Genomic DNA, 12,503 nt, shown 5'->3' with positions numbered 1-12,503 from the left:
TGAAATAAAATCAGAATCCATACTGTAGTGTTTAGGAGTGTGCTGTTTAAAACAGTATCAGTGGGGCGCCTGGGTGGCTCAGTCGTTAAGCTTCTGCCTTCAGCTCAGGGCGTGATCCCGGAGTCCTGGGATCGAGCCCCACATCAGACTCCTCTGCTGGGAGCCTGCTTCTTCCTCTCGCACTCCCCCTGCTTAGGTTCCCTCTCTCCCTAGCTCTCTCTCTGTCAAATAAATAAATAAAATCTTTAAAAAAATAAAAAATAAAAATAATTAAAAATAAATAAATAAATAATAAACAAACAAATAAACAAACAGTATCAGTAACAAATACCATTCAGCAGTAAAAAGGAACAAATTACTGATAGACATAAGAACACAGGTGAATCTTAAAAAGCCTTACATGGGGCGCCTGACTCAGTTGTTAAGCGTCTGCCTTCGGCTCGGTCATGATCCCAGGGTCCTGGGATCGAGCCCCTGCTCAGCGGGGAAACTGCTTCTCCCACTCCCCCTGGCTGCCACTCCCTCTGCTTGTGCTCTCTCACTCTGTCAAATAAATAAAATCTTTAAAAAAAAAAAAAGCCATACACAAGAATATAGATATTATTCTCATTTATATAAGGTTCTAGAACAGATGAAATTCCATTTCTATGGAGTTCCAGATTCTGTAGTTAAACAAAAAAACAGTTGACTCTGTGAGGAGGGATTGATGAAAGGAGGGATGTAGGAGAACTTTCTGGGGTGTTGGTAATATTCTGTATTTTGACAGGCATTGTGTTATATAAATAAGCATTTGTCAAAACTCATGAAGTGGTACATTTAAGATTTGACACTTCATTGCGTGTAAATTTTCCCTTAGGAGGTAACAAACCAAACTGATGTTGAACCCTAATGTTTAGAGATAGTATGTAGTCATATCTGCAACTTTTGAAAAACATCTACTAATTGGGTGGATGGCTGGATAGAAAGATTGATACATTATGATGTGTGTATGGTATAATGCTAGTGATAGAATCCAGATGGTATGTATATGGGTGTTCATGGTAATCTTCCAACTTTTCTGTTTTAAAGCCTTTTTCAATTTTATAAAAATTGAAAGACTGCTATCAATGTGTTACATATAAGGAATAGTTGTTTTTTTGTTTTTTTGCTTACATTCACTTTCAGGAATGAGCATTTGAATTTTAGAAATATGTGAAAATTCTGGAACCAAAATAAATGTACTTTCACTATATAATTCTGTGAAAAAGCACATGCAGCCACAGTTTTGAATACTACTTTATAATGTATAATCATCATTTTGATTTTTCCAAGATGCTTTCACTGATTGTTTCTGTATTAATTCATCAATTCATTCTTTATTTGCCAGTCTATATCTTGTGTTATAAAGAGAAGAAAACCACAAATAAAATTGAATTGTTTAGGATCAGTAAAAACATTTAACCTTAAAATGTGTTTTTCAGAGCTTTAAATCTTAAGATTTCAGTTTCTTTTGTGGGTATCATGAGCCAGTCTTCAGATTGGTAGAGAAAGGAGTCCAAACTTTAGAGAGACCTTTAGTGATGCCACTGACCCTGTCTGATAGCTTTAGTAGCAGCGAGTCCATTTATGATTAGGTCATTGCTTTAAATTGCCTTCTTCCAGCGACAGGAAGAATTTATAGTTATCACACCCAAGGAAGGAAAGGACATGATGTATCATAAAGAACTCCTATTACATGATTATGTTTAAATGCCTTTTCTAAGAAAATACATTTAAAGCTTCCAGTTCTCAGTCAGATCACCTACTAAAGTTTATTTTTTAATAGTTTAAATAATTAATAAAAATTTATTGATAACAAATTTGAACTCCTCAGTTTGATTTAAAGAATTCCTGCTGTTTGGATAATCAGGGAGTAGAACAATATCTAAACTCTTGTGCAGAAAGAAATTTGTTACTTGTTTCCTCAAAGGCCTAGTAATATTTTTTAATGAAGATTAGATCTTAACATTTCTCAAAAGATCACAACCAATTTTTTTTAGTTTCTATGAGACCTGTTTATGATCAAGTGACTGTAATTAAGTCATCATTGTGTGTTAAATATTAAGTATCGTGGCTTACCTATATCACTAGCTGTGACACATGTTTTAGTTTCTGTAGTGCTGTCTTTAAGGGGTAAAAATTAGGCTTTTATTTATTTTATACAGTGCCATTTAGACATGAATATTTAATATAATTTGATGATAGATCATTTGATTCATATGTGATTGCCTACATAGCTGACTGCAGTGGCTAAGTAGATTTGAAGCAACAAGCCAATGATGTTGGTTTAGAAATAGATTTCCTAAAAAGTTGCCTTAATCTTGCCTGGGAATGTATGACATCCCATTTACATGCAGTTGTCCAATTGTCTTACAGCCAAGTTCCTTTGGAACACAGTTCCCATGCTGTTAATGACTTCTAAGGTACCTTCCAGCTCTGAAATTATATAAAAATTATTAATAACTCTGTTTTTAACCAGTAAGAATATATAGTCACTCAAGAATATATCTTCATTCCTGACACCTGTATTTCCTATATTTATCAGATCAGTGGCTATCAAATTGTTGCTTGATTAAGGAGCTAATAAGGCTTTGACACTTGCCTTATATCATAAAAAAAAATTATACTTGTAACCGTCATGTTCTCCTTATCAAGTCATCTCTTTCTCCTTGCTTCATGTTTTTTTCTACGTCATTCTCCATTTTGGTGTTTCTGTCCCTGATCAAGTTGTGGATGACTAGAAATTGGAATGTGAATTTAGGCTTGAAATTACTCAGTTATTTATTTATAGGTTTTTAAATTGGCTGTCTTACAAAGTACCACATAAAGTGAATGAAGTTTAAAAAGTCTGGTTTTTATAACCTTGCTTATTAACATGAGCCCTGCTGCATTGATTGTATCACTTAAATGCACGTCTTTTCCCACTTTATCTTATTCTTCTTAAGAATAAATTTTGGTCAGATAAAATACCCCAAATGATTTGATTTAAAATTTAAACATAAAAAGTAATGTGCGTGGCTTACTTGTTGTTGCTATGTATGGTCACCTGTGAAACCAACTCTTAGAATTTTGGTGGATCTTTACTTTTTGTTTGAAATTCCTAATTTGATCTAAAATTAATTAAGGTGACTTAAATATCTAGCCATTCTCTCTGCAATTCAGAGAGAAATAAATGTGCTCTTCCCCCTTCTAACATGTCTTAAAGTGGACTTTTCAGTTGGTATTCTGAATCTTTTGGGGTTTGGGGTTTTTTTTTTAGTATATTTGGAATACTTTTTATAATCAGTAAGTATGTAGAAGGCAAAAATGTTAATCCAGAGCCACTTACAGGACTTCACTTACTAGCTATGAGACCTGGTTACATTTCTTAACCCCTTGGCCTATAACATAGGGTCAATAATACATATGTCTTAGGGTTTTGAGAAGCAAATGACTAATATATATGAAGTGTTTTAAAACTGGTTGAAACATAGTGCTTACTATGTATATAAATGTTAGCTATAATTTCACATTTCATCATTTTATGAAATTTATGAAATTTATCAAATTTATATTACAGTTTAGTTTTTATTTTTACTTTTTTTTGGTAAGGTAAAAGATTAACATTAAAAAATCAAGATATGTTAAATAGGGAACATTTTGAAAAAACATTACAAACTGGAATCCCTTTATTAAAGTGCTTTTGTGCTTTTTGTTTTGTTTTTTTCTGGTCGAAAGTACAACTGGTACCTAGATAAAAATACCAAATACGGTAATAGACTGTAACAGACACTGGTATATATCATATGGGTGTTTTACAAAGATTAGTATGTATATTCTATACAGCAGACCAGTTGAGAAATGAAGGCTCAAGAAGATAGACCGCTTCTCCTAATTCTTGCTGTGCTAACTGGCAAAACCGGGACTCAGCTCAGGTCATTCTGACTCCAGAGCCTACCTTGTTTGTTCACTTGGGTTGGTTTGGTTTGGTTTGGTTTGGTTTGGTTTGTTTTCCCTCCTGTGTACTCATTGCTTCCAAAGGTTTGAAAATTCTTTGAGATAAATTGCCAATTGGATAGTTTTTTTGCTTGAAAAAAATTAATGTAAAGTTATAGAATCAAATATATCAATAGGTAATTATGAAGTTTGTCTAACACTCCACTATAATAATGACAAGAGAATTTCTTGAGATTTGCATTATACAGTTTTACTGTAAACTTCAGGATACTTGTCACATTTCAATTTTAAGTATATATGCACAAGATATGCTGAATATTGCTAAGGGATTAGGAATTGTAAAACAGATTCTTTCCTTTGTAATGGTCACGTTGTATGTTTTGACAGAGTCCTTTAGAATTTCAGAGTTTGTACATTAAATACACACATGCCCAGCCAGTATGATTATTTTAAGTAATTTGAGAAAAAGGCTAACAATATTTATTACAAGTAATTATAAACAAATATATGAAGTTTTTAAAGTGATTTATAGTGGCTGAAGTTAATTCTAACATTCACTTTTCCTTGGTTGAGGAGGGATTCAGCATTTCTTAGAATGAAAGAATTGGAGCAATGTGAAATTTTTGAAAGGTGGGAAACACATGCCACTTGTACCACTACTGACTTGGTTGAATCATTAATATCCTTGTGCTGCAGTTTTCCCGCCTATGTACTAGGAATGATACCAAGATTACACTGTACCTACCGTGAAGAGCTTTTTGTAAACTGTAGGCATTGAGGGTTTTTTTTTTGGTATACTTGTGCTTTATAATACCCATACGTTAAAAAAAAAAAAAAGTTCCTAATTTTGAACAGCTATTTTACCTCCACAGGCTTGAGCTAAATTTAATGCTTGAATAATGGTTTTACAAGATAAAGATGCAAGAGGATATTCAAAATAAAACTAAGGGTTACATATGACAGATATAATAATAATTTTAAATCTCTTTTATTTGATTATTTCAGAGCAAGGATGGGAAAACCCCACTGCACATGACTGCCCTCCACGGTAGATTCTCCAGATCACAAACTATTATCCAGAGTGGTAAAAAGTATTTCTGTTTGTTTTTTTTCTTAAATGTAGTAAAAACATCCACAAAATGAATGGTATTAAGGAATTGTTGTAGCTGTCTATGTATTTTTAATATTTGATTTCAGATCTTATGAAAATCAAATAATAAAGAGTATAAAATGCCATGTATTATGTATCTTTCACAATTTGTTTTTCATTTATTTTTGTTTTGTTTCACCTGAATTATAAATACGATTTCTTTAGCAGTTGGTGTGGGCTTTTTTTAAGCATTGCTAAATAGAAAACTGCCTTACCACCACAGTATGTATTTGTATTGTACATTAACAAAACTCTGTTGCATTTATCTTTTTTCCCCTTTTGGATATTTTGAACTATTTTTAGGACTTTGATTTATTTTTGGAACTTGTACTCTTTTGTGTTTGAATTAGTACTAGGCAAGCTAAACCTTTCAATAAAAACTCTTAGGTACATTTCTTTAGTGTTTCCGAAGCCATATTCCAAGGAATTGTTTGTTAGTAGTCCTCAAGATAATAGTTATTACGGTTTTGCAAGGAGAAAGTAGTAGTTTTCGTGATCCAATAATTCCTAAAGCATTGCATACAATCTTGGGGACAGAGTATGTGCGTTAAGGCTCTGAAATCTTGCTCTAAAGAAATATGTTTAGTTTTGTTTTAATATAGTGGTTTCCAAACTTACTGGACCCCAGAACCCTTTATCATTTTAAAATCTGTTAAAAGCTTATGCTTAGTTCACGAAATTGTTTTTAAGTGTAAAATCTGTGACCTCAGTGTGTGGCCAATAAATGTCCTATGAATGAAACCTAGTTAAATCACTATATCCATTAGTTTATGCTTGAATAGTGTTTCATGTTACTTTCCATGTAATAGATTTGACTTGATCTTAATATAGTCCAGCATCTGATAGTACATTATTTATTGCAGGAGCGGTAATCGACTGTGAGGATAAAAATGGAAACACCCCTTTGCACATAGCAGCAAGGTACGGCCATGAGCTGCTAATCAACACTCTTATTACAAGTGGTGCTGACACTGCAAAGTAAGTACTTACCACAGTGTTGATAGCTGTGCTGACAGGGAAACACAGATGGAAGGGAATTGCAATTTTCTAGAAATTTCAAGTAGAAGCATGGATTTTGTGCCCAATATGGTACTAATTGCTTGAGCTTTTTCCTATTTGTGTGGATAATGTGCTAGAATAAATATTTAATGTGATTTCATTTGGTAAGCCAGCATAGTATATTTTTATTTTATTTTTTTTACCGCAGTGAATTCTAGATTATGAATAATATGCAGTTTTAGTCAGAGCTTTTCATTGTTGTGATCTATTTATTTTTCATCTAAAAGTAAATAAAAGACCCAAAAAAGTTTATATACTGAATGCTTTCCTTTTTCATTCAGGTAATACTGTCTGTAGATCTTTTGTGCCCTGCTTTGGTCAAAACAGCTCACTTTGTCTATTTTATATATTAAAGTTTCTCTGTAAAGATTTTGTTTGAAAGATGGATTCTCTTGCATGCTCTGTAGAAGTAAACACCCTACTTAAATTGATGTTAATCATTCCTAAGTGTGTCTTTATATTTTTATTACATTTTATTACATTTATTATATATATTCATTAACATGTTTTAAACCTTTTAAACTTTCTGTAAATGTGATGCTACTGTACACTTTTTTGCAACCTCTTGATTTAGATTTATATGTAGATATAAATTTGGACTTTTTTTCACATCGCTACAAATACCTGTAGTTCATTCATTTTATAAAATTTATTGTATAAAGATTTCATAGTTTATTCATTCTACTTATTTGCACACATAAGTTGCTTCCAATTTTAAAAAAATTACTGCAGTGAGCATTCTTGAACATTTTGTGTTGTGTTAATGATTCTCACTGGCCGGGGGCGGGGCAGGGGGGGGTAATGGATTTCACATCCTTAGGCGAATGTCCAGAGACATTTTTGGTTGTCATACTTAGGGAGGAGGGTGTTACTGGCATCTAGTTTGGATAGAGCCCAGGGGCACTGCTGAACATCCTGTGTGCAGAGGGAAGCCCCCCCACCCCCACCCCCAACAAAGTCCATCATGACAATAGTGCCAAGATTGAAAAATTCTGCTCCTGGAAGAGAATTGCTGGATAATAAATAAGCTGTGCCCACCTTCAGCCTTTTGCCAAATTGCTCTTCAAAATGTTAAAGGTTTTGACTCATCTAATTATCTTTCCACTTTAGTTTCTTTGTAATTTATTTAAATGATTGTATTATTCTTGTATTATAATGAGGGTTACTGTCTTACTTATGCTTCAGGCGTGGCATACATGGAATGTTCCCCCTCCATTTGGCAGCCTTAAGTGGTTTTTCAGATTGCTGCAGGAAACTTCTTTCTTCTGGTAAGTGGAACCGTTGTAGACTGAGTCTCCTTTTTTTGTTTCCCCAAAGCCCTCCACATTTTAATGCAATCTCTTTATCCTACTTTTCCAAAACCGTAGATATGTCCAAGTGTGAATCATTCATTAAACCCTCTTAGAAGATGTTGGGTCTTTTTTAATTTTAAGATGCAGTTTTATCTTCACATCTGGGAAAGGTTTTAATTTTCCAGGATTTCCTTCAGTGTGTTAGTTGGGGAATGGGGTATGGAATATTTCTAGAGTAGTTTCTGTTCATTGAATGGTAGTTTTCTTGGATCATCTCCTTATGTCTAGAAACAGAATATCTTCATTTATATGTTTCTCAGGAGCTGATAGCCATTCTTTTATTATCTTCCAGGTTTGTGAAATTATTTATACCATATCTGATTACTGCATTATAATATAATAATCATAGTCAGTTTGAAACAAAACAGGATCTATAGCTTTCTGTAAATATTACAAAACCGTGGTCCTTATTAAATGCATAGAATTACTGAGTATATATAATTTAATTGATTTTAAATGATAGTCTATTTCTTAGAGTGTTAAGAAAGTTGAACATACTTTGTATATTAATACTCTTGATTACTGAAAGAATTATAGGAAAGTTTTGGTAAAAATTAACATATTGTGTGAGACAGATACTTCTGAGTTTTTTCTTAATGATTTTTTTTAAGTTATTTCTGCTTTAAGTTTTTAAAAGTGTATGTATGTCCACAAGTATTCACAAACCCATTTATCTATGAAAGAAGTCTGAACTTTCTCCTCAGTGTTAATAATCCACAGGTAGTAAAGCATGTATGGCTTCTTTTGAAAACAGTTTTTGTGTCTTTTTTTTTTTTTTTTAAGATTTTTATTTGAGAGAGGAAGAGAGCACAAGTGGCAGGGAGGGGCAGAGGGACAAGCAGACTCCCTGCTCAGCAGGGAGCCAGACACGGGGTTCAATGCTAGGACCCTGAGATCATGACCTGAGACAAAGTCGGATGCTTAACCCAACTGAACGACCCAGGCACCACTACAGTCGGATTTAGAGCATTCTCATCCTCCCATTAGCAGCCCTTCCTCGTTTCCTCCCTCCCCTCTCTAAGCAGCCATTACTCTACTTTCTGTCTCTAAATTTGCCTGTTCTGGACAGTTCATAGAAATGGAATCACCCAAGATATGGTCTTTTCTTTCACTTAACCAAATGTTCTCAAGGATCATCCATATTACAACATGAATCAGTACTTCATTTCTTTTTATTGTTGAATAATATTCCATTGCATCCTATGGCTTTTAAACAAGTACTCCAGCACTTATCCTAAAACTAGTCTCAGTCCTTTGGAGGCAATTTTTTTTGGTATTATTGTACATTATAAATCTATTTTCAATAATTTTGTGCTTATTTGTAATTCAGTTTTGTTTGAGATTGGGGGGCATGTGATACTTGACATTTCTTGACATAGTACTTTAATGTGAAGTGACTTATTTATGATACTATACAAGATGTATTCATGCTTACAGGATTTGATATAGATACCCCAGATGATTTTGGCAGGACCTGTCTACACGCAGCTGCAGCTGGAGGGTATGTTAACAAATTTTTACTTTTTTAAGAAGAAGGTAGCTCGTCATGTCAGTTTTTTCTCTTATCTTCGTTTCTCTTTATTAGGCTGCCTTAAAATAGAAAACAAACCATAATAGGAGTGGTTTGGGAGAAGAAAGTCCAGACTAGTAGAAATTGCTTTTTCTATCTTCTTCCACCTATGTTATAAATTTATGAGTGGGAGAGATAGAACAAAACTGTAAAGGGAAGTATTGTGGGGGAGGTGGAACAAAACTGTAAAAGGAAGTATTACTTTCTATGAGAGAAAATTATTTCTGGATAAATGAATATATGTCCTCAAATGAGAGCAACAAAACTTTAGGGATGTTCTGAGTAATACTAATGTTCTTTGAAAGGTGTTTAGGGTTTTTTAATAATAATTTTAGGGGGGAAAATGTCGATGCTTGTTTATGTCTTGCCTCTACTCAGGGCTAATATATAGGAAAAAGAAAATTTTTGAGATTGAAAAATTTTGGACTAAGTTTTAAATACTACTACTAGGGGAAACTAGGCTCTTGGTTTGAATAGACAACTACCTTCAATTAATACTCTTTGGTCTCTGAAGCATGCTGCTAATCTAATGTTTCTGATCAATAAGGTCCTAAATCTAAAATAGCCATTTAATTCATGGTGACTTAACAAAAATAAAATTGGCAAGAATTTTATTACAATAATCATTCTTTAAATATTGCCAGTGGTTTCGGAGGAGAAGTACACTGAACCAAGACTACCACTAGGCCAGTCTCAGATGCAGAGATGGATTGTGAACATGTGACTGGGTCATCTTGTTCTTACAAGGTCACCAAAGAACCTTCCAGTTGAAACCCAGCTTCCATATTACTGACCTCCAGAGGGAGGGACAAAAGACAATACAACTATCCGATTATGTGGCAGTCACAGTTTCTAGTGTAATGTAGTAATGATGTTCAGGTTTTTGAAAATTAAAGTACAGAAAGACCTGTGTATGTGCTGTACTCCCCTGTAATTTTAACTAAGGAAACATCTAAGCATTTATAGTATAGGAGAAGATAAGGGAAAGCAAATTGGAACATTTTCAGGTTTGATTTTTTTTTAACCCATTTTCTTTTAATTTAGTATTAAAAACCATTTAAATTTAAACCATTCTGTTAAGGGGCGCCTGGGTGGCACAGCGGTTAAGCGTCTGCCTTCGGCTCAGGGCGTGATTCCGGTGTTATGGGATCGAGCCCCACATCAGGCTTCTCCGCTGTGAGCCTGCTTCTTCCTCTCCCACTCCCCCTGCTTGTGTTCCCTCTCTCGCTGGCTGTCTCTCTGTCGAATAAATAAATAAAATCTTTAAAAAAATAAAAATAAAAATAAACCATTCTGTTAAAAGCATGTTGTTTGAAGTTTGTTTTAAAGGTTCCTAAAAACTCTCAGGAACTCTTTTTTTTTTTTTTTTTTTTTAAGATTTTATTTATTTGAGATAGAGCGTGAGCATTAAGGGGGACTGGGGGTGTGGGAAGGCAGAGGGAGAAGCAGACTCCCCACTGAGCAGGGAGCCCAAGGACTCAGGCTAGATCCCAGGACCCATGAGATCATGACCTGAGCCTAAGGCAGCCACTTAACCGACTCTCAGGAACTCTCTTACAAGTGTGAACTTTCTTTTAAATAGTGACAACATAATTCATTTGTTATTTCCTATCCACATGCCAATATGTAAATACATAACTTCTTAAAATTCTAGATACGATGAATTTTAATGTTTTATTTCTTATAAAGTAATTTAAATTATGTCATTTTATTCACTTTGTCTTCATTTGAAAACGTGCTACCAATGTCGTTATGAAATTATTGACAGTTAAGTCTTCTAACTGTATTTTCCCTGAATAGGAATTTGGAATGCCTAAACCTTCTGCTGAATACTGGTGCAGACTTCAACAAAAAGGACAAATTTGGGAGGTAGGCTGTGATGCCATTCCTCTATGGAACATAATTAATGTTATTCACTTAATGACTTGTATGACCTTCTAAATGACTTCTGAAAATTAACAGTTCAGCATCTTTTGCATTGTGATCATGTTTCACTGAGAGGCCCAAATAAGTCAGTGACTTCTAAATATTCATTTTTATCCACAGTCTTCTTCCACTTGGGCCCCTGCCACAGCCCCAGGCTGCCAGCCACAGCTTTACTTTATAAGCACCTCTGTATTTCTTGATATCATTCTTCCTCCTCCCATAATTATACCATGGAAGTGTAAAACCCCATGGTACCTGTGTTCCTTCAAGAAACTCACAAGACCTAGAACTCAGTAGTATAGTTCTCCGTGCCGCCAAGTCATTTCATTGTCAGAGACTCTACTGCCCATATTTGGTTACAGAGCACTAGAAATAGGAAGGAAATAGGTAACAAATATATGAAACTTTAGTTCTTCCCTCCTCAAATCCCCACAAATACATATACGCATTAACAACACATCTACACACACCCCTTCGTATGACTGGTAGGAAAACACCTGTGAAGTGACAGAATCCCTCTGTAGTCTTTTAGCCAATCCTCATTCTCACTGTGACTAGCATTTACGGTAGCAGTACTTAAAGCCACCAGTATCTACTAAGTTACTTAGAGTGGGAATTGACCCAGCATGTGCTAAAACCATAGAGGAAAGGATTGAAGGCAGTTTGAATTGGTTTAAAAAAAAAATAGAGGTGGCAATGTGAGCAAAATTGTGGGTCACGAGTTTGAGAATTACATCAAAGTGTATAACAAAGGGTGTGTGTCAGAAGGAAATGCGTGGATGTATGTTCAGTGCATGTGATGGGGTCAGTGCAGAAGTAAACAGAATTATGTATGGTAGGAAATCAGAAATGCATATTAGAAAAAAACTGACCCCATAATTACTTTGAGGTATAGACTGTTCTCATAAGCCTACTAATAAAAGGAACTAATGACCTGCAAAATCAAAAGTCACTTTGTTTGGCTTTGTGGTGCAATATTTTTACAGTTAATTGGCTTTTATAGTTGTACGTTAGTCCATCTTATATTAGTTAATTTGCAGCACTTGAAGCATTTTTACTACAAATAGCAGAGAGAGCTTCTGAAGCATATTCTGAGTTTAGAAGCTTGAAAGTAATTCAGGGTTAATTGTATTTCTTAAAATGCTATTACTATACCATGCTGTTATCCAGTAAAGTAAAATTATGTTTTACTATTGTTTCACTAGGTAAATGTTTTAGAAAAAATTGAAGACTCTAGACTGAATTTACCTTCACTTTTCTGGTTTTTTTCCTTCTCCTTTTTTTTTTTTTTCTTTTAAATGAAAAGTCATGGAATCATCATAGAGTTGCAATTCAAAGACAGGGACTCCTAATTTTAGTAACAGTCTGTTGCATTTCAGTAACTGGGAAGAAACTGGCTACAAATATTCAGTCTTTAGAAATTAAAAACAGTACTCTAGGTCTTCTGAATAGTGAACAATCTTCAAAACTATGCAATTTTTGCTTGAGAAAC

The 12,503-nt window shown here is 34.2% G+C and overlaps 1 protein-coding gene across 11 annotated transcripts in view; it reads left to right on the top strand.

The window, feature by feature from the left end:
• Window positions 1-12,503, top strand: part of ANKRD28 (ankyrin repeat domain 28) — a 192,383-nt gene that overhangs the window by 149,352 nt on the left and 30,528 nt on the right. For all 11 annotated transcript variants that reach the window (XM_026496966.4, XM_026496963.4, XM_026496968.4 and 8 more), the window contains 5 exons: window positions 4,960-5,038; window positions 5,968-6,082; window positions 7,349-7,431; window positions 8,953-9,016; window positions 10,886-10,954. In XM_026496966.4, the coding sequence (XP_026352751.1) occupies window positions 4,960-5,038; window positions 5,968-6,082; window positions 7,349-7,431; window positions 8,953-9,016; window positions 10,886-10,954 (410 nt within the window). The remainder of the gene's footprint in view (window positions 1-4,959; window positions 5,039-5,967; window positions 6,083-7,348; window positions 7,432-8,952; window positions 9,017-10,885; window positions 10,955-12,503) is intronic.

This window comes from Ursus arctos, unplaced genomic scaffold, assembly GCF_023065955.2.
Source record: "Ursus arctos isolate Adak ecotype North America unplaced genomic scaffold, UrsArc2.0 scaffold_20, whole genome shotgun sequence".
In the NCBI taxonomy this organism is placed as follows: domain Eukaryota; kingdom Metazoa; phylum Chordata; class Mammalia; order Carnivora; family Ursidae; genus Ursus; species Ursus arctos.
This window is presented reverse-complemented; position numbering and strand designations above follow the sequence as displayed.